The following is a 22,223-nucleotide window of genomic DNA, read 5'->3' on the forward strand; positions in this document are numbered from 1 at the left end:
TTTTGGATAAATAGACACGATAATAAATTTTGATGAAATATCTGAGTTTGCAATTGTTTTTGGAATTACATTTGCAATTGTGTTTTTTGTATTTTACTTTAACAAAAATACAACTCTTAAGTGTTTCGTTCTTTACAAATTGTCCTAAATGTTTGATCTGTTACGTAAAAAATTAAGTAAATTTTATTTGTTAAATTTAAGAGTATAAAAATTAGGGTCTAAGAACCTCTAAAATGCTAGAGCCGCTCGTGGTTGGTCTAGTGTTCAATTTGTAAGCTATACAAAAGTTTATTTTTTCCTAATTAGACTAAACCGTTCAACTAGGATTGGGTCAACTGGTTCACGGTTAATCCGATTTGTTGGAGGGATTCTAGACGTATTTCAAATGTAAAAAATTTATGACTTCAACCGGAATAATGACTAGTTATGGTTGAACCGCATTAATCCAGTTGGATCGGTCTGACTCTGACAACTATGTATATATAGAAAACTTTATTTTTTTTTCTAATTAAATGTTGGTAAATCAGATGTCCAATAGGAATTGGGTCAATATGTTCGCAGTTAATTACCAGTTCGAGTGGTTCTGATTGGTTTTCAAAGATATAAAATTATGGTTTCAACTGGACCGTAATAATGACAATCCGGTTGAACTGAATTAATCCAACTGGATCAGTCCGATTCTAACAATTATGTATATATAGAAAGGTTAGCATTAGATTATTTGGACTTATAAGACAAATTGAAATCAAATCCATTTTCATATAAAATGTAACCGAGTCAAATGTCCAGTATAAATATCCAAATTAAATCCATCAATGGTGGATTTAGCGAACATAAACAAATCTAGTTTTTTTTAAGAAACAATCTTTTTATTAACTCAAATCAGATTCGCTAAGAAACAGATGTGGATAGGTCCACTATCCGCGAATAGACACAAAACTAACAGTTCGAGCTAAAGCATGACCCGTCGAATTTGCTGAACGCTTAACAAAAGAAATAAGAACATTATTTAAATCCTTTTTAATGGCTACACACTCTGAAATAATATTATCCATATAAGAAAGATGATGAGAATGCTGCAGAATTGCCAGAACTACAGAGAAACAATCTGAGAGAATTGTGACATTACTGCGGTTCACATCTTTTAACCATGAAAGAGCTTCCCGAACTGTAATTGCTTCGGCTAAAACATGCTAAAAACAACCTCCAATCGCTATATAAAAAGCCTAAATGCACTAACCCTCATGATCCCATAACAGGAAGCCCACTAAACAGACCTCCATCCTAGGAAACACCCATGCATCCACATTACAATAGAAATGATTCTCTGGAGGACACTGCGAGTTGGAAAAGCATTCCTCGTGCTTGATAAACGCAATTTTAAGAGCAACTTAAAGGGTCCAAATACGAGACCAATTGACCAAAATTAGCATCAACCTCTATGAGCTTGATAAACGCTTTGTACCTACTACGAACCGTGTAAATCCCATTCTTATCAAGCATCTAGTACCACCCATCTACCTGACTCAAATTTCTATAGGGAATTGCAAAAATGAGCATCTGATCCATTTCATTAAAAACCTTTGTCACTAACTACTGATTCCAGACCCCATGAGCATCTAACAGATCCTGTAATTTTCTAGAAGGTAGCAACACATTAAACTGGGTCGTAGGATATGGATTAACCGAATATGGTAACCCAGGAATATTCCAAATATCACTATTCACTCCACATAATCTTACAACAATCCTTTATCGAAAAGATCACGACTAGCCAAAAAGCTTCTCCAAATATACGACGAGTTATATCCAAGTTTCGCCAACAGAAAATTAGAGGGGGGTACTTTACCTAGAGCACCTTATCAACCAACGAGTTCTTATTTTGGAGCAATCGCCAACCTTGCTTAGCTAGTAGTGTTAAATAGAAATTACGAATGTCACGAAGCCCATACCTCTTTGAGCCTTAAGAACACATAATTTATCCAAACTTTGCCAATAAATACCAGCTCCTGAGCCCCTTAACGATATCCACTAGAACGTGTTAAGCATTTTATGTACATCGTCACATGATTGTCGAGACATTAAGAAGACACTCATGATATATGTCAGAATCGATTGTAACACATATTTGATTAACACCTCATTTTCTGCTTTAGATAGAAACTTCTCCTTCCAATTCTTTATTCTATTCCATATCTGATCCTTAAGAAGCTAAAAGTATACATCTTGCTTTTACCCATCGACACCGGAGCTCCCAAATATCCATATCCGCCACTTTCTCTACCCCCAAAGTTGAGCTCACTATATCTCTGTCCGTGCTCACCCTATTTTTGCTAAAGAAAATGATGATTTCTGGAAATTAATACTCTAACATGAAGCTCGCTCATAAGTCTGCAGACAATGTTGAACAATATCAACCGAACTATTAGGTCAAAAAGACAAGTAACTATCATCATCGAAAAATATATGAGAATTTTTTTGGGCTAATCTTGCTACTTAACAGTCGTGGATTAAGCCAGCCATTTCCTTGACTTGTAACAACAACGAGAGACCTTCAACGCATACTAGAAATAAGAATGGAAAGAGTGGATCACTCTGACCTTTGGATAGTAGAATTGGACCGAACTTCCTATTTCATTGGATACCGTCGAGACACACATTGTCATCCATGAAATCTATTGAGAAGGAAACCCAACTACATAAACATGTTGAAGCATACTCAAAAAGTCTCATTCAACTCTATGATAGGCTTTCAAAAAGATAGATAAAACTATTGATGATGTTGAAATGGTTATTAGTTTTAGTACCTTATCTCTTTATGCTAGTGCTCGACACGAAATCAAATCACAAATGGAAAAACAATAGGTAGCTTGTCATAAACCGTCGCCGTATTAGGTGGCTTAAACACGAAAACTTGAAGAACCACGTGGTCAAATAGGATCAACGAAACCCAAAGAAGAACAGCAAAATTAAAGAAATAAAATAAAAATAAAAATAAAATACATAAATCATGAAATAAAAAAATAATTCCCAGATTGAAAAACGAACGGTGTTGATAATCCTTATTCTCTCATCTGAGTCGTCTCCTATCTCCTTTCTTCTCCAGCGTCCGATCGATCCCTTCTCTTTCCTCTCCATCCAATCCCTATTTTTTAACAAATCTCTTTGAAGGTTCACTTTCCCTCCTCTTTTCCCTCTCATTCTCTCTCTCTTTCTGATTTTTTCAAGATGACAATCTGTTGTTTTCTCCTAGGGTTTTACGATGGCAGCCGAGGCACCACCGGCCAGTCCTGGCGGAGGCAGCCACGACAGCGGTGATCTGAGCCCCCGCTCTCACTCTAATGTCCGTGAACAAGATAGGTTCCTTCCTATTGCTAACATTAGCCGCATCATGAAGAAGGCTCTTCCTGCTAATGGTAAGATCGCTAAGGATGCTAAGGAGACTGTCCAGGAATGTGTCTCTGAGTTCATCAGCTTCATCACCAGCGAGTATGATTTCTCACGATTGTTGATTTTTTGTTAATTATTATTTGGGGTTTTGACTGTTAGGTGGTTGATTGTGTTGTAGGGCGAGTGATAAGTGCCAGAGAGAAAAGAGGAAGACGATTAATGGTGATGATTTGTTGTGGGCCATGGCAACGTTAGGATTTGAGGATTACATTGATCCACTTAAGATTTACTTGACACGATACAGAGAGGTTAATTTTAGTATAATTTTACTTGTTTCAGCAGAGATTCGTCTTCCTGCGTGTTATTAATTTTGAAGTTATGCTTTATTTTATAATTTCTAATGCTTTGTGTTGTAAAAAACGAGATTATGATAGAGGATCTTGAATACTAATTGATCTATTTCTGCTGGTGTCTTACTACTGGGGGATAATGCAGATGGAGGTATTTTGCTACTCATTTCCCACAAATATTTTCTGTTTGGATTGAGTTTTAAAAATATGGTGACTGGTATATGTTAACGATGGTGTTCTACAGGGTGATACCAAGGGATCAGGAAAGGGAGGAGAAGCGTCTGTTAGAAAAGATGTTCAACAGAGTCCAAATGTCCAGGTGATTCTTCCTTCATCGTCTCTCTCAGTACTGATATCTTGTTTGTATGCATTCTTGCGGTCTTATTTGGTGATATTTGGCGAATGAACCTGCAGATTTCTTACCAAGGCTCCTTCTCACAAGGAGTGAATCATTCTAATTCTCAAGTAATCTCTTTCTTCCCTCATACACATTGTCACATGCGCATAAAGTGCTAACTCACAGCATAATTGCCATTCTTGCAGCATTGAATTACATTTGTAGTGAAGTCTAGCTTTGCTGGTACTAGTAACAATTATGCATGAAATGTGGTCTTATGGTCTTTCTAAACTAACATCTTGATATCAGAAGATAATATATAAGTGTTTATGTTATCTGGTGCTTTTTTTTTTCTTTTGCATAGATGGTTGAAGTAAGTCAACATGTTATATGTGTTCATTTGCACCTTTTGGTTTGCTGGATAGGAAGGGATCATGAGAGAAGAAAATATGCATTTATTGTGCAACAATTAAGTGTTTTTATTATAGTTAATTGGCTGGATTGGATCAGTCTTTTATCATGGGACTGATGCTGTAATCTTGTTTCTTTTGTATTCTTCTTCAATTAAACAATCACCATTAGCAGTTACCACTGGACTGTAACTACCAGGCACCAACATTGTGTTGTTTATGACTGTTGCTATGAACAACTTTTCTCATACTTAGCTAATGACATGAACCATAGATGCCGTGGTTTTCCTGCTTCCATCAAATTAAGGCAATCCAAACAAGAGAGAAATGGTTTCTTCGAGTGTATTAATCAGTTGCGTTCATGTTTCTTGTATCCGGTAGCATAATGTTACCCATTTTGCTTTGAGGTTGTGGATTATTCATATATGATTAGTTTTCTCTTGTTTTGTAAACTAAAGGCAGAATGTACATGTTGGAGCCTAGGGTGCAACTGTATATGTACAGTGAGTAGTAACCAAAAAATGCAAAATTTTCAACTATGCATACTTAAAAGTTTCATTGGAAAGTCATATGAGATTCCATAGTATTTGTATAACCATTAATCAACAGATGTCTGTTCCTAAACTTGAGTAAAATTGCATACTTTTAGCTGAAGTAGTATTGTGGCACCAGACAGAATGTTGTTGTCATGATGTAGTTATTCAGAAACTGGTTCTCAAAACCATTGAAGATTTGTGGAGGAACAGCACTAAATCATGAGATATTCAGAATATACTACTTTAAAGCTTGTTATGAAATTATTGACAGAATTACGACAATTTCTATAACTGTACGCCACATCAGTTACAAATCTTCTGCATTAGTTTGCACCCATTACTTTTTTCAGAACTGTACTGCATTGAGCAGAACATGTATATAGCTGTGCAAAACTATTTAAGCAGCTTGGCAAGCAGGAAGAACTAACTAGTAACTAGCATCCATTCCAAGGATTGTGAAGTTCGATTCTGAGTTGGCATGCAGCCGAGTCAATAACTCTAGTGTCAGAGCTTAGGATTAGGCTTCCTTACCTTACTAGCTTCTCATCATGCTTTCTTACTTTTGATTGCTTACCTGTTTTCTTTCCTACTATATCCATGCTTCAATTGAATTCGCCTCGTAAACATCGAAACATACTCATCACTTCTTAGGGTTAATATTGCCATGTATTTAATTAAAATCTGTGTAATTGCAGGTCCAGCATATGATGGTTCCCATGCAAGGTACGGAGTAAACATTTGCTTTGCTCCCCTTCAATAAATACTTAATATGTTGTTCCACTCCAAACAATTATGCATTATGGATTGTTCTGGTTCAATTGTTTGTCTAGAGTTGTATTCTTGTAATGTCTGTATAATCAGGGTATGTTTCGAAGTAGAATTACAGTTTACATTGTATATCATTGGAAGATCCAACTGAAAAGGATCTTTTATCCCATGATGAATTGGAGAATGAATGCAGATATAGCTTATTGTACTCCAATATCTTGAAGCTTGCCCTTAACCTGCGGGCAAAGGAAGTTTGATTAGGGGCTTGTTCCAAAAGAAATCACGACATGCTAGAGTAGTGGAATAAATTCGGCAATACATCCCTAGCTCCTCAAACCTGTCTAGAAAATGACTAATTAGTCTCATAAAGTTGCTTAAATGATATGATTAATCTCTTAAGTCTTGCGTGGCATAGCAAGTGGAGGAGTCCATAGGTCATTTTAAGAAAGTTTATGGATCAATAAGTAACTTTAAGTAAACTCAAGGGCTCAATCAGTTGTTTTCAAGAATTTTTATGACAACTTGGAGGTGTTGTGTATGTATAGGAAAATAAATTCATTTTAGCCTTTTGAACACTTCTTCTGGAACATTTAGTTGTTACTAGTCCTTTGTAGCCCTTAAATTTGTCAGGTATTAATTGATAGGTGAGATGTTATGGCCTGAAGTCTGAGATTGAGTTATGGGTCTATTATCTACTAGACTCCAATCTAAACCAGGTCTCTTTTTCCTCGGTTTTCTGCCTTCGGAATCTATGTTGCTAATGGACGAGGATCATTAGAGAGAATCTCTGATCTCTGTAATTTTTATGTAAAAAGGAACTCAACTTATTGTCCCTTAAAATTTTATTATATAAAGAAATAAAAATACAACTGTCTGCTTGCCAAAAGAAATTATCAAATAACTAATTATACCAGTGCTTAAAATTAACACACACCAAAATAAATCCATCGCCCCACAAATTAAAGACTAATAGCCTTTCAATACACCAAAATAAATCCATGCCCCACACAAATTAAAGACTAACAGCCTTTCAATTTCTTGGGTCTGTAACAGATGTAATATTTTCAGTTTCTGCCAAGTTAATTAACAAAAAACAAAGGATGAGAAATATACTAGATTATTTGAAAAATGAGTGAAGAAACTAGTCAAGGTCTAATCGAAATTTAAGAGTTTATTAAAGAAATTTAAACAAGGTGGGAGGACAGATTATGGTTTTTGGGCGTTCTACATGCGTTGTTTAAGCGTGAATTAGTGAATTAGGATAGATTGACGAATTTGATGATGTGGAAGGGCTAAATAAGCAAAGATGAATAGACAGTAGTTTTTGTGTTCTTGAGCTTGGGGATGAGTTTCGTGGGTATCTGATACTATTCAGTTATAATGGCATTATTTGAATTCTATGTAGAAAAGTTCGAGATAGGAATGAAGATTTGTAAAATTACTCCGATGAGTACAGATTTAAGTCTCACTTTTGGATGCAGATATAGCTGTTAATATGGGTTATCGTGTTCAAATTTACGAATTAGAATTGAAGAGTTAACAAGGCCGGATCGTAAGTGGATCGATATATTAAACCATATATTAAATGGGTCAGGTCATGGGTTGATTTGCACATTAATTGTAACCTGTACAATCTTAGACGAGTTGATAGGTCGTGTCAACCCGACCCATGAACCCATTTACCACCTGTAAATACTATATGATGTCTAGCTTTTAGTTTTACCAGAAGTCCAAAACATAATACTGTTGCCGACTTGGATTATCTTTTCCGGCGAACTGATCTCTCTTATCTCTTTGCCATTTTCCGGCTGTGGATGCTTAAATAATCATCACCTGAAGCAGAAGTAATAGAAAATGGGTATTGGATGCTATTCAACCAAAAAAGAAAAAGCTATTTTTTGTCTAAATAATAATTAATTTAATTAATAAGTGAACAGTCTTGATCACATGCATCTTGCTCATTCACCGTTAGATCTGGGCTTATTAGAATCCTAAGGTGGAGATTCAAAGCACCCACTGCTACCCGAATTTTAAAGATAAAACAAAAATTAACTTTGTCTTTTTGTTTAATTAAAATATTGAATATGTACAAATTTTTATACATGTAGATTAATTGAAGGTATACTTTTTTTTCTCAAAACTTTGTTTATTTATTTTGTATTTATAATATTTTAATTATTTATTATTTTAGGCGTGGAAGAAGAAGATATGGAGATTGAAGAACTTGAAAAAGAGATAATGGAATTGTACTTAGATCCAATGAATTGAAGATTAAGCAAGATGTTAATTTTGTTGTACGTACTAAGTTAAATTGAATGTTGTATTTTATTTGTTAACTTGAATTTCATGTTTTTGCTGTTGACTTTGTTTGTTGTTTTAGAGGTACTATTTTTGTTTGGATTAGTAATCTCCTTATACTCATTTATTATTTTGGAGAAATTTAAATGGATTATCTTTTAGTTGATTTTGATATATAATAGATTAATGGGTTGATTTTTTCAAAATTTTTTTTTTAATGGGTTGATGGAGTATATAATTTATTTAGCTCGTTTTGGTATATAGCAAGTTAAAATGGATTAAATGTGTTAGTTTTTTTTTTTTTTACTTATATTTGATTCATTTAAGTAAATGGGTTAATCTATGTCAACCTCTTTATTAAATGAGTTGTATTGTGTTTGTCTGGTTATTAAACAAATTGTATCATAGTTGAATTTTAACGAGTTATTAGAGTAAATCAACATGATCCGTTTACAACACGGCTAGGGAAATTTGAAACTGGAGTTGAATTATTTATTTGGCAGTGTTTTACTTTCTATAAAAATATGGATAATAGTACAGGTTGGTGCATTAAGGTCGTGTTATGATATTTATTTATTCTACATTATTATTGATAATAAAAAAAAATCCACAAAAGATAACAATTGTGTTGAATAATTCATATCAGTCAGGTCATTCAAAAAAGAGAAGTTTAAATTTATCTTTTTTGTTTTTTGAAAATGCAAATTTATTCCTAACTTATGAAATGGTATAAAGAAGTTTTATTGATAAACTAAATCAATTTTGTACATTTTAGTAGGTTATTTGTAAATGTATAAATATTAATAATTTTAAATAATTTGTTGTGATTAACTTATACGTGATGGCCTTAGTTGTTAATAGTTTGTTAAGTTATTTGCAATTGTTTTAGTATAACAATAAATATTTTATATATAATTAATATTTAGAAAATCTGATTTGCGTAAATAATAAGTTACATAACCATTAATTAATATGTTTAAATTATTCGTGAGGTAGAAATAAAATTTTACTATTTCACACTATAAGAGTAAATCTATATTTTTTTTAAATAATAGGATAAATTTGTAACTCACTCCTTTAAATAAATTGCATTATTATATTTGAAATTTATATTTGTTGAATATTCATTATTGTTTGAGTCACTTTTTTTTCAATCAATTCACCAATAACTTTCTTTTATTTCCCATTTGCCATATGATTTATTGCTTTCATTTGATGTCACATTATGCAAATGTCTACCTTAAGATATATCAAATTTATGGAATTTAAGACCCACCTACAACACTTTTTTATATTGAACCACTTCCTATTAATTAATGTGCTTGCCATATATCAACCTAGATAGTTTTAGCATTTGTAGGAGTAATTCCCAAATATGTCAACAACTTTCTCAATAGTACAACATGGTTAGCAACATAGATGTATACTTTTCATTCGCAAACTATCAAAGATATTCTGAAACTAAATTTGAAAAGGCCGTGAAACATCTAAAATTCACAAGCTACACTTGTAGGAATTAAAAATCACCCTAACATTTTTCAAAGAGAAATTTTGTATTTGATTTGATAAAAAATTATATTCTTATAAGAAAAAGATGAATTTATTTATTTTCTAACTTAAAGGAGAAAATTACGTAGAAGGCTACTAAACATAACTAACTAAATGAAAGGTTAAAGGATATGATAACATTGAGATATTATCCTAAGGACCAAAAAGGATATTCACCTAAAGAACGCCGCGTATTAATCCCCAAAGGAGATCCGGATGGCGGATCTCCACGATCCCACTCAAAGAGATCTGCTGGCGAACCTATATGGCGGATCTCCTCATCTACATGATTCGTCACTGTAACGGCTAAGGCCGACTCGGCCATAAAGGCCATTAATGAGCTATCAATTAGCTAAACCGCCAGTTTAAGGATAACTTGTAACCGCCATTAATGGAGCATTAATGGCGACTTTCTAGTTACTGAAGGTTACGACTTTCTAGCTATATATAGCCTACATCCTTAGGCTATCAAGGTACATTCTCACACCCTTTGTTAATTCAGTTTGTTCCCTTGATCTATCTTACTGACTTTGGCATCGGAGCTTCCCCCCGTCGAACCCAACGACGCCCCCAGAGGGACGGAAGCAGATCAGAAATTCTCCGCTAGACATCAGGATAAAATGGGATAAGGGTAAAAGGTGACAAGCTTGTAAATAAGCAGATGGTAGAAGTTGTAATTAATGGGTGGTAATGTTGTAATTAGGAGGAAGCTGGAGAAGAGGCATAAATGATTCGCAAGGGTGTTTTAAAAAGTCCACATGGCGTGTGGGCTTTATTTTAGAAATAGAATTGGTGACTTTTAAAGTCCACACTACGTGTGAGAATATCCACACGGTGTGTGAATTAAAAATGAAGAAGCAGAAACTTTCCTTTGGATCCATATGGCGTGTGGGTTTTCCACATGGCGTATGGGCTCTATTTTTCACACAGATTGTCGTCTCTTCGCCTTGGTATGTCGCCTCTTTGACCTGACTTCTCCATACTACCCGTTTTCACATATTCGGTCAACTTGATGCCCTCATCACACACTCCCTCTTGAAAAGAATTTGACCTTAAGTTGCTTGTTAAGTGATATCGGAATATACTTGATTTCTTGACAACGAACTTCTGATCACCTGAGAAGGGAGAAAACAGCCAGACAGGGGCTGGGGGACCGGCGAACCCTCTCCGATGCCTAAGTTAGTATTGAGAATACGTAACTTGAGAACAATTTAGTGAAGTAGTAGTTATAAGAATTGTGTCACCTCCTTATTGGTTCGGAACCTATATTTCCACAATATAGTCAGTTGAGCGTGATATTTGGAGTTCGAAACTCCCTCTTTATGCCTAATTTTGGAAAGACCCTTTGTAGCTGTTTGGGCTGGCCAGATATATGAAATAGTGGGCATGGGCTTGTATGTCTAAGCCCATTCCACTATTTCGTATCATATTAGGAGCCCCCCTTAGGTCTTTGGTAACATCATTTAAGGCTTTTTCGAATATTGGAATGCCATCATTACTTCTGACAGTAATGATGTCACTCAAGTCCCTTCAATTGATGCACCATTTTTATTTTCTAGAGCATTTATTATCTTTTGATAATAAGTGTTCTAAACAAATTCAAGAAACTCTTCACTCATCCTTTCTTCTATAAATTGTCGGTGATTTCTGCTTCTTTCCTTTCTACGATTTTCTGGCAACAAACCTGTAAGTTCCTTCCACTCTTTACTTCTTCACATTCATCTTCAACTTTTCCTTTCCTTATGGCTCCTAAAGCCACCACCAAGAATCCGCCTTTAGAGGATGAAGAGTTGGTTAGGAAACCTAGGAAGGTAAATCCTAGAAACCATCTTCCCTGACCGAAGAAGACCTTACAGAACTTAAAGAACAATATAAATGGTTGGAGACGATGACAGTCTCCTGTCCCCAACCAAACAAGAGAGCCCATAACCCCCCCCCCCCCCCTCAGAGCTTAAATTATGTATTTTTCACCCAATACCTGGAGTGGGAAATGAGCTTTTCGCTCCAGGACGGCGTTGTTTTGGTGCTTCAAGAGTTCAATATATGTCCTTGTCAGATTACTCCCAACACCTGGTTAGAACTACTGAGCTTCAACGAAGTGTGCACCGACCTTCATATTGATCTAACAGGTCCCTTGTTTCGGCGATACTGGCGGCCTTTGAAAAAAAGATGACGAGGATATGATTTACTGGACCAATAATAATAAACGAAAGCCCTTCATAAAAGACAAAATCCAAAGTCATAAGGATTTTAAACCGAAATGGTTTTGGATTGAACCGAACAGTGTCAATCCAAACAATCCCTATGCCTTAGAAGGCTTCCCTTTTCCTATTAAGTAGAACGCATACCCAAAATTATCCGAAACCTGAAAGCCAGAAAGAGCCCTGGCCCTGATTGAAGAAGCTGCCATGACCAAAATTGAAGCATATCATTACAAATGGTTATACAAGAACATGCTTCACGTTCTTTATATTTTTTTCTTTTCTTTTGGGATTTGAATTTTTTTTGTTCACTTCTCAAGTGAAAATTTATAACCAACTCCGATAAACACATTTTAAGAACAATCACTATATTATTGAATATCTTAGTTTGAGGAACTTTTTATCCCTTAGTGATATTTACCTCCATTGTTGAATCTCTATTAGTTTTTAAGTATCTATCAAACAATAGATAAATTTCATCAATGGTGTACAACCTTTGTCCCGTTTCACACTTTGGTGTACAACCTTCAATTTGTCTCAGTAATATGTACGACCTTATAGGTGACCTCTCACTTTGGTGTATAGACAGTAAAAATGACCGGTCAACGCCTGGTCAACGTGCCACCTCAGCATTTTTAATCTACCCATTTAAAAAAGTGAGACCCACTTTTATATAGTTACTAAAATACCCTTCTCCCTTATGCAAATACTAAAATACCATTGTCCCCTCTCTTGCAGTCTATCTGTCTATCTTTCCCTTTCTCTCTAGGTCTTCTCTCTCTAAGTTCTCTCTCTAAAAAACTTTAATTTAATTTACACAGGGAAATTGAAATTGCTAAACTTGGTTCTATCTTGAGTCAATTTGCTAAACTCACCAAACTAGAATTGCTCGACATTTCAAGCTACGAAATTTCAGGAAACATAAGAGCAATTTCACCTCTCCATTCATTGAAGTATCTGGATGTATCAAACAACACAATGAATGGTATTATCCCTACTGATTTTCCTCCTTTAGATACCTTCAATTTCCTGAATATTTCGTTGAATAACTTCACCAGAGTTCTCCCATCGGAGGTAAATCGGCTTTCTTTCATGGCGGTAGTTTCAACTCCACCGCCGTCAAAACCCCACCAAAATCATCACCGCCTAAACTCCCAAAACACCCATCAATCCAAAAACACAACATGAAAACCCAAATCAAAGAACAAAACTTTAATCTTTCATATCTCATCAATATCAGGATTTGTTGTTTTATCAATTAGTGGAGTTTGCTTAGTGTGCATACAGAGAAGAAGAAGAAGAAGAAAGAAAGAGTAGAAACAAATGGGAAATATCAAGACCAATCCAATTCAGGACCGTTCAGCTTCGAAATAGTGTCATTAAGTCCTCTTTTAATTTACACAGGGAAATTAAATTAAAGGTTTTTTTCAGAGAGAGTACTTAGAGAGAGAAAAGGAAAGATAGAGAGAGAGATGTTGCAAGGGGAGGATAAGACTATTTTAGTAATTGCATAAGAAATAAGGGTATTTTAGTAACTATATAAAAGTGGGTCCCACTTTTTTTAATGAGTAGATTAAAAATGATGAGGTGGCGCGTTGACCAGACGTTGACCGGTCATTTTTACCTGCTATACACTAAAGTGAGAGGTCACCTATAAGGTCGTACATATTAGTGAGACAAATTGAAGGTTGTACACCAAAGTGTGAAATGGGATAAAAGTTGTACACCATTGATGAAATTTACCCATCAAACAACAGATGAATGTTGAAGAAGATACATTTTGTGATTTTAATTTTTTCTTTTTTAGAACTATGAAACAACGTTGTTGTTATTTAAGTTAAGTTGATAAAAAAAATCGTTGGTGATGTTCCTTTTGATTATTTTCTGTAATTGATATATTAAATCTTTGTTTAATGAAATTGATATATTAACATCCTTTTTTAATGTATTTTAAACTTAACTAAAAGAAACCACCAGACCCTAGTACTATTAATAAATGAAAAGAATATTTTTAAAACCTTTATTGGAGATGCTTTAAGTTTCGTATATCAATTATTGTTTAAAATCCCCATATATTATTTTCATAATTCAACATGTTATCTTTAATAAAGATAATAAAATTACACACCACTTGTAAATACAATACAAACTCAATACAAATTTTGTATTAATATAAGTTTTGAGTTTTAGTTGAACTGGTAATGACATAATTTTTTTTGTGAATTATATTTTAATTGATTAATTAAAGGATACTTATTTTTGGCGCAATATTGCGTAAAAAACAATGGCATTTTCATAAAATATAAAGCACAATTAGATCATTCTGTCCATGCAATCCTTTTGAGTTTGAATAAGTAGCTTAGTAAAACTGCCTATGTTGCATCAAATTCTTTACGTCAATGTTTCTATAGAGATTATTATAATTAATTAAATACTAATCCAATATCTAATTAAGGTTGATTTGAGTAGTTGAAGGTCTTAAGTCACTTAAGTTATAAATCTCATGTTTGAGTTCTCTATTACTTAATATTTTTTATGATGTTACAGAGTTATAGGCTAAATGTGGTTAATTTTGTTATGAAGTATGACTTTCTTAGGTGACGGTAGGTTGAGATTGCAAGCTTGCTATTGAAGCGGTCTCAGAGACTAGGGGTGTGAATTATTTTGATGTTGTTGTTCAAACCATTCAAAATGTGAATTATACTAATTAGTTTTGCCTTCGAGTGTAGACTCCATAATATGATTGCACATTTGAAGATTTTTTTTTTCATTTTATGTTGTATTCTTTTAGAAACTTCTGACATATGATTCTCTTAAAAAAAGATAATTTTGAAAAAAAAAAAAGAAATTAGATGAATAATCAATCAAACCCACATTAATTCAAAAGATTTTGTATTACTTATTTTTATTTTTATTATTTTTTAGTATGTGTATACCATATGATAAGAATTCAGACAAAATAGGAATTACATAGTGGCATATGTGTATATATGTCTTTAATTGATGAGGTAACGATTTCTGACAAATAACAAAATCTATAGTGATAACTCGGTTGCTACTATCTGTTTGACTTTATTATTTATATATATATATATATAACACAAACTCTAATTTCACCTTTATTTCATATGTTATTGATTAACATATCACAAAAGTGGAATAAAATAACGATATTAGTTACTAAGGAGAAAGTTTTGTTGACAATGTTTACAACCGGTCAAATTTATAATCATAATACTTTAATTGTAACATTTATTGTTGGTTTGGTTCTATTTATCAACTAGTTTTTGGCCCGTGCGATGCACGGATTCATCTTAATATATAAATATTAAATATAATCTAATAATTACAATTAATGATATAAAAGTGCTGTATAAATTAAATATTTTTATTTTATTTTCACATTTACTTTAAATAATCTTTTTATAGATAAATATAATAATAGAATTAAAATTAATATATTATATATTATATTATATTTTTTATCAGTAAAAAAGGAGGAAGTGACACCTCAGTTCCATCGTTACTGTTTTATATTATCTATAGATATGTAGAGAATTAGAGAGATTTTAGGGATTAATTTAAATTTTGTAGAACTTTTAGATACAGTACGGATAAAATAATCTTTTTATAGCTAAATATAATAATACTATTAAAATTAATATATTAAATTTTTTATCACTAAAAAAGGAGGAAGTGATACCTCAGTTCCATCGTTACTGTTTTATATTATATATAGATAGATATGTAGAGAATTAGAGACATTTTAGGGATTAATTTAAATTCTGTAGAACTTTTAGATATAGTACGTAGAAAATAATCTTTTTATAGATAAATATAATAATAGAATTAAAATTAATAGATTATATATTATATTATATTTTCTATCAGTAAAAAAGGAGGAAGTGACACCTCAGTTCCATAGTTACTGTCTTATATTATATATAGACATGTAGAGAATTAGAGAGATTTTAGGGATTAATTTAAATTCTGTAGAACTTTTAGATATAGTACGGATAAAATAATCTTTTTATAGATAAATATTAATAATACAATTAAAATTAATATATTAAATTTTTTATCACTAAAAAAGAAGAAAGTTACACCTCAGTTCCATCGTTACTGTTTTATATTATATATAGATAGATATGTAGAGAATTAGAGAGGTTTTAGGGATTAATTTAAATTTTGTAGAACTCTTAGATATAATACGGATAAAATAATCTTTTTATAGATAAATATAATAATAGAATTAAAATTAATATATTATATATTATATTATATTTTTTATCAGTAAAAAATGAGGAAGTGACACCTCAGTTCCATCGTTACAGTTTTATATTATCTATAGATATGTAGAGAATTAGAGAGATTTTAGGGATTAATTTAAATTCTGTAGAAATTTTAGATATAGTACGGATAAAATAATATTTTTATAGCTAAATATAATAATACAATTAAAATTAATATATTAAATTTTTTATCACTACAAAAGGAGGAAGTGACACCTCAGTTCCATCGTTACTGTTTTATATTATATATAGATTAACTATTTATCAGCAATTTGTTGTAACCTAAAATATACTCTATAGATAGTAATATCGGTACAAGTGGATATCCGAATTGATCAAGAGTAACATCAACATCAGCCTCGGTAAAAAATACACCTTCGCCGGTGCATTCGACTGTAAGTTTGCCTGTAGAACCTTCTCTAATCCTGCCAGCAAATGGAAGTAAAAAACAAGTGTTTGAGCAATAGCAGTCCTAATCAACTTAGCAGGATCAACCCCATTCATGGAGGGATTGTGGGGATAAAACATGAAACCATAAACCTGGTTTCTAAACCAATCTAAGTTTGATAATGGCTTGAATTCATAAGGGTAGGCTTGGCTGGGGTTACTAGTTTAGGTTCACCCCTTTGAACTGTGAATACAATGGAAGTTAGAGACACAACCTGTGCCATGGTTGAACACTTAGGAAATTATTGTAATTGTTGTTTGAATTGGTATCTACATGTATATGCAGGATAAATTCATACAAGTTGACTTTCACATTTTAGTAGAAAACTTGCGCAAATTTTGCAGAAATAAAAAATTAGGGACATCACATTAGTTTTTGGTCAACTTCTTGGACAAAGAGAGATAATATTATATAAGATTACATCACATTTCATTTCATTTTAGAGAGTTAATCAAGATATATGCTACAACAAATTCTGAGGAGCCGTGCACGAGGTAGAAGATTTGAGCGAGAAATTGATCTAAAAGATGGCAATGAGGGTAGGAAGAAGTGATTCCTACATTAGAAATAGAGAGAACCTGATTGAACTATGTAAGTAAAGTATGTTTCTAATATACGTAGATGCTTTTTACAGTTACGAGATTAAAAAAAAGAAATAGGACTTCAACTAAAATAGATAATACCTATATAGTATTGGATAAGACTGTTATAATTGGGACTTTCTAAGTATGATGTGTTGGTTTGGGATGAACCATGTCAAAGTTGTTGGACTTGTAATGATTCGGTCAAGACGCTGTGGAGTAAAAGGTATGAGCATAGAGTTACCTTAAAAGAATGACGATGAAGGTAAGAATGAAACGAACCTCACATTTTTAACGCCTAAAAAATGATGGTGATTGAGGTAGCAATTAACTCAATCTCATTTCAGAAATGATACATTGAAGCATGCATGTCCACTTTCAGATTTTAGCATAGAATTTGCGCAACTTGCTGTTAGGGATTATAGCCAGTTAATCAACTGTAGCGCAGCGGAATTGCGGTTTAAAATTTATTTCTAATCCCTTATAGCTTGATCTTTGTCCGTTAACCATTGACTGAATAAAACCTTTTGATCTGTTTAAGGATATAAACATACCCGGACTGTCTCTTCTAGAGACGGCTGAAGAATCCACAAGGTAGTAAGATCTCCGTAGTCAGGTGCACGAACAGCTATTGAGCCAGAACCGGTGCTAGCCGAAGAACGAAGAACAACTGGAGAGATTTTGTAAAAATCCAAGAAAATCCCACTATCTCAAACTCATATTTTTGTTTCTGCCGAAATTCTTCTTCCAAGAATATAGTGGCCGAATATGAATTAGGTTAATTAGTTTTAGAGTGTTTTAATTTATATATGTAGTGTATTCCTAAACCTAATTGTTTTAGGGTTAATTGGTTAATTACAATACTAATCCAATCTTAATCTAATTACATAAATAAATACCAATAATATTTATTCTATGCAATTAATTATAATTAGATTAAATTTAATTACCCCAATTAAATGAATAACACTAATTAATAAATTAACGTATTGATCTAATTAATTATTCACCGAATGCAATTTCATTAATTTACAAATTAACTAATTACATCGCGCAAACTAATTAATCAATTAAATACTCAACACTTAAGACCATTAATTAATTACCTTGATATATAGTATCAATTAATCAATTAATTAACCACCAATTGATTACCTTGACATTTTACTGTCAATCCATTAATTAATTCTATCTCTCCAATGTACCGTTCTATAAGTTCTAACTCAGATGTTCGATGTGCACGATCCTATGGGACTGTCCTTAGCTAGCAGTGGGCTCATGGCTCACAGACAGTAAGTGGGTTCTAGCAAACCATTACTGCCCCTAACTAAGACAGAGTTTCAGCAGTCTAAAGATGTAGAGACCCTGTAGTTATCTCTTAACGTCTTTTACCATTTGATATCGATATTATAAACTAGAGGCATGGCGGCTGTCATCCTCTCTGATGTTTATGATATTTCTTAATCTTAAGTAGATTAATGAATCAGATAAGTAAACTACTTATCTGGGTGTGGCCACACACTTATCAATCTCACTTATCAAGTGGCCTATGATATCATCTCAGTATTATGTGAGTGGTAATTCCATCACTTCACTATCAATACCAATGCGGTCACCTGTTCACCCAATCATACCCGTATTTGGCATCCTGTTACAGACCTGTTAGGCGTATGTCAAAGTGAACCGGATCCCACATCGATATTATAATGAAATCTGGTCTGAAGACAGTTAGAGACCTACTTAAGAAAACTAATGACACAACCACCATGTAGTTTTCTCGAGCGGATCGATCCAGTCACATGTATACAACATGTACCCATATTCACAACTGACTTATCAAGTGCTATGGCTAGTATCAATTACTACCATACAGTCATCGAATATACAAGTCTATGGTCCTAATCATTCTCATGATAGAATAAACTTGGGATATGGTTTTACGATTATCAATCAATGGATTCTCTATTCATATTATAGCACAAGATATAAATGAACTAGATTAATGTCTTTATTAATGTGACACAAATACATTTTATAAGAACCAATGCCTATGAACTAGGGCACACCAACACTTGCATCATTAGAAAAATTAGGGACAACACAGTACTTTGTCAACTTAATTATTATATAACATCACATCAGATTTCATTTATATTTAAGATATAGAAATGACAATCACAATACTAGCAGCAAACTTTATATATATATATATATATATAACTCAATAATAGAATAATAATAATAGAACTAATGAGTATAAAATATACTGATTAAAATTGGTTTGAATGGTAAGAATCTCAAGTTGTTTAAGTTGAAAATTTTGAGTTCGATTTCTAATAATTGGAAACTGAGACACCAAAAAAGTGTCTCATAGATATATATCACAAACTTATTATTATTCTCATCTTACCTTAATATCATCTTGATAAAAATGCTCTTATTTAAGTTAGTGTTGGTTTCAAAGGAAACTTTGTGGTTACATTGTTTTGCAGATGGAAGACTGTGGTTTTTTTATCAAAAAAATTATTGTAGTTATCACCATTAGCAAATCAAAGACTTTGACCTGATAATGTAAGAAATGATGTGGCAAATGAAAAATATAAATTATAGCCAGTGTTGTGAATGTTAGACAAACGATTACGCATGTCTTAAAAATGTAGGATGTGATTAACTAAAAAATAAAACGAACACAGAAAAACACATGAACAATAAAATTAGAAATTAAAAGAAAAGAGAGAGACAAATCTGAGGCATGTATTAGCAGTTTCCTTAAGACGATGTCGTCGCTATTGACGATCGTCTCTCAGGATACAACAGATTACGCAAGCGAACTCAAACCGTGTGTAGCCTAGTTATCACCGGAGTAGGAAAACAAGACATTATGAACAGACTGATAAGTAGGAAAAATTCCAGAGAATTTGTTTTCTAACCGTTTTTTTTAATTTGACAATTCATTCTATATAAATAGAACTTGAAAGGATATGTCTTTTCACGAACGAACATGACTGTACACGAACAGACACGACTGTTCACGTACAAACACGACTGTACACAACGGACATGACTGTTCATGAAAGGAGGTATTTGCTGGTATATAAATTAATATAATAATTTTATTCAAAATTTTCCAACAATGAATCCATATACTAATATCATTCAAAGATCATTAAAAAGCTTTATGTACATCCTAAAAACCTTGTATGACATGTAGGCTTGCATAAATTATGTTCTCATTCAGGAAAGTTTGTTTACCCAATTTGGTAACTTATCTACGTATAATGGCTTTTAATAATTATATGTATGTTTATTAAAAAAAAATTGATCATACCTAGATCATCTACAATTACCCGAGCCCCTGTGTCATTTTGATATCAAATGACAGGATAGTCTTGGAATGAATAATTTTTTTATAAAGTTCCATGCTTATGTGCCTTATACATGCATTTTGTTCTAATTCAATGACAAAGGCATATTACACTTGTCATGCATAGAAATGTGATGTATATTGTGTCCGAAGATTTAATGAAGATTCATCTTAATGGTTGATTTAACCTTCATAATTTATTAGACACGTCTTAATAATATATATGACATTCATAGCATTTCACAATGGTAGTGAACTTCCAATTTATTCGATTAAAATGAAGCAAGAAAGGAGAATAAACTTATATTGTTTGTCATAATCAATTTCAGATCAATGTAGGTAACCTTTTTCCCACCAATATACAGAGATCCATATCTTTGGATAGATTCATTTGTGCTGATAGAGCCAATGTTTGAGGTCAGAGTTTTTACTTTGTCGCCTCCGTTGTTTTGTCCATTGTGAAACTCGATACATCTTTTATTTGTTAGAGTTCATGCTCATCGCACCAATTGATAAATGATAAAAAAATCTTGATCGTGATCCCCTCCTTGTGAGGTGCCGGTGGGAACGGTGGGGGACACTTCGATGCCAAAGTCAGTATAGTATTTGAGAATAATAAAAATAATCACAAGAGTATGCAGGAAGCGGTAAGTGTATCTTTGATCCCAGGAAGCTGGGGTATTTGTATAGATTTCTATAACCTTTATCATTGATGAAGAAGCAGATGAAGAGTCATGTTGTTAATTACTTCTTGATGGTTATTAACCGTTATGTAACAGTTCTCATAATTACGAACACTAATGCCATTTTGTCCTTTGGCATCTTTGTAACAGCCCTGAAGATTCGTCGGCGGGTCCTTATCCATAAGAGTATGGATAGCAAATTTTTGGATGACTAATCCTTCTTTGGCGCGTATCTTTATTAACGGCGTATCTTGTTATAATCCACATGGCGCGGTATAATGCTAGGGACTCATTCACTTCCTATGTTTTTACACATTTACCCCAAGGATAGATCTGAACGTTTATCAATCTTAATTGTCATTAATTCTCCATTAATTCCACATTGATCATGTATTAATTATCATTAATCTTGTATTAATTATCACTAATCTTGCATTAATCCTATATTAATTATCATTAATCATTCTTTTAGGGGAATAACGCTTTGTCATTAATTGGAAATTTATTATCTAATATTTATCGTAAATAATAAATAATAAATAACCAAACAATCCCTTATAATGTTAGAGCAAATTGCTTGTAACTAAACCCTTATTTGGAAGAGGGTTAATGGAAGTAAATGAGAGTAATGGAAGGTTAAATATCAAATTAACCTTGTTTGGAAGTTGTTTTTTTAGAGTAAACAAAGGTTGATGGAAGTTAAATGTTTACTTTCTTTAACCTCCAAACTCTAACCTCCAAATTGGGAGTTAATGAGAGTAACGTAAAGTTTTTTAATTTTTTTTATCTCCGCAGATTAAATTTAACTTTCTTTCCTCTCCATATTTAAACTCTCAAACGAAATTAAACATTTAACCTCGTTTACATTCTATAAACTCTAAAACAAAGGCTAAAAAAAAGATAGAGATATTCTTTTTTGTATATGATCTTAATCGTATTGAAGTAGAAGCTTAATTACAATTAACTTAGTATTCTAATTGGATTTACACTCTTCTTCATTATATAATAATATATATA

At 32.7% G+C, this 22,223-nt stretch overlaps 1 protein-coding gene across 1 annotated transcript; it reads left to right on the forward strand.

Annotated features, from left to right (window-relative positions):
• Nucleotides 1-3,001: 3,001 nt before the first annotated feature.
• On the forward strand, nucleotides 3,002-5,999 carry LOC136209499 (nuclear transcription factor Y subunit B-10-like). Its single transcript, XM_066000971.1, has 7 exons — nucleotides 3,002-3,171; nucleotides 3,254-3,489; nucleotides 3,569-3,698; nucleotides 3,886-3,891; nucleotides 3,985-4,059; nucleotides 4,155-4,205; nucleotides 5,719-5,999. The coding sequence occupies exons 2-7, from the start codon at nucleotides 3,263-3,265 to the stop codon at nucleotides 5,755-5,757; spliced, it is 528 nt and encodes a 175-aa protein (XP_065857043.1). The 5' UTR covers nucleotides 3,002-3,171; nucleotides 3,254-3,262; the 3' UTR covers nucleotides 5,758-5,999.
• Nucleotides 6,000-22,223: the final 16,224 nt, after the last annotated feature.

The sequence above is a fragment of the Euphorbia lathyris genome, chromosome 10 (genome assembly GCF_963576675.1).
Source record: "Euphorbia lathyris chromosome 10, ddEupLath1.1, whole genome shotgun sequence".
In the NCBI taxonomy this organism is placed as follows: Eukaryota; Viridiplantae; Streptophyta; class Magnoliopsida; order Malpighiales; family Euphorbiaceae; genus Euphorbia; species Euphorbia lathyris.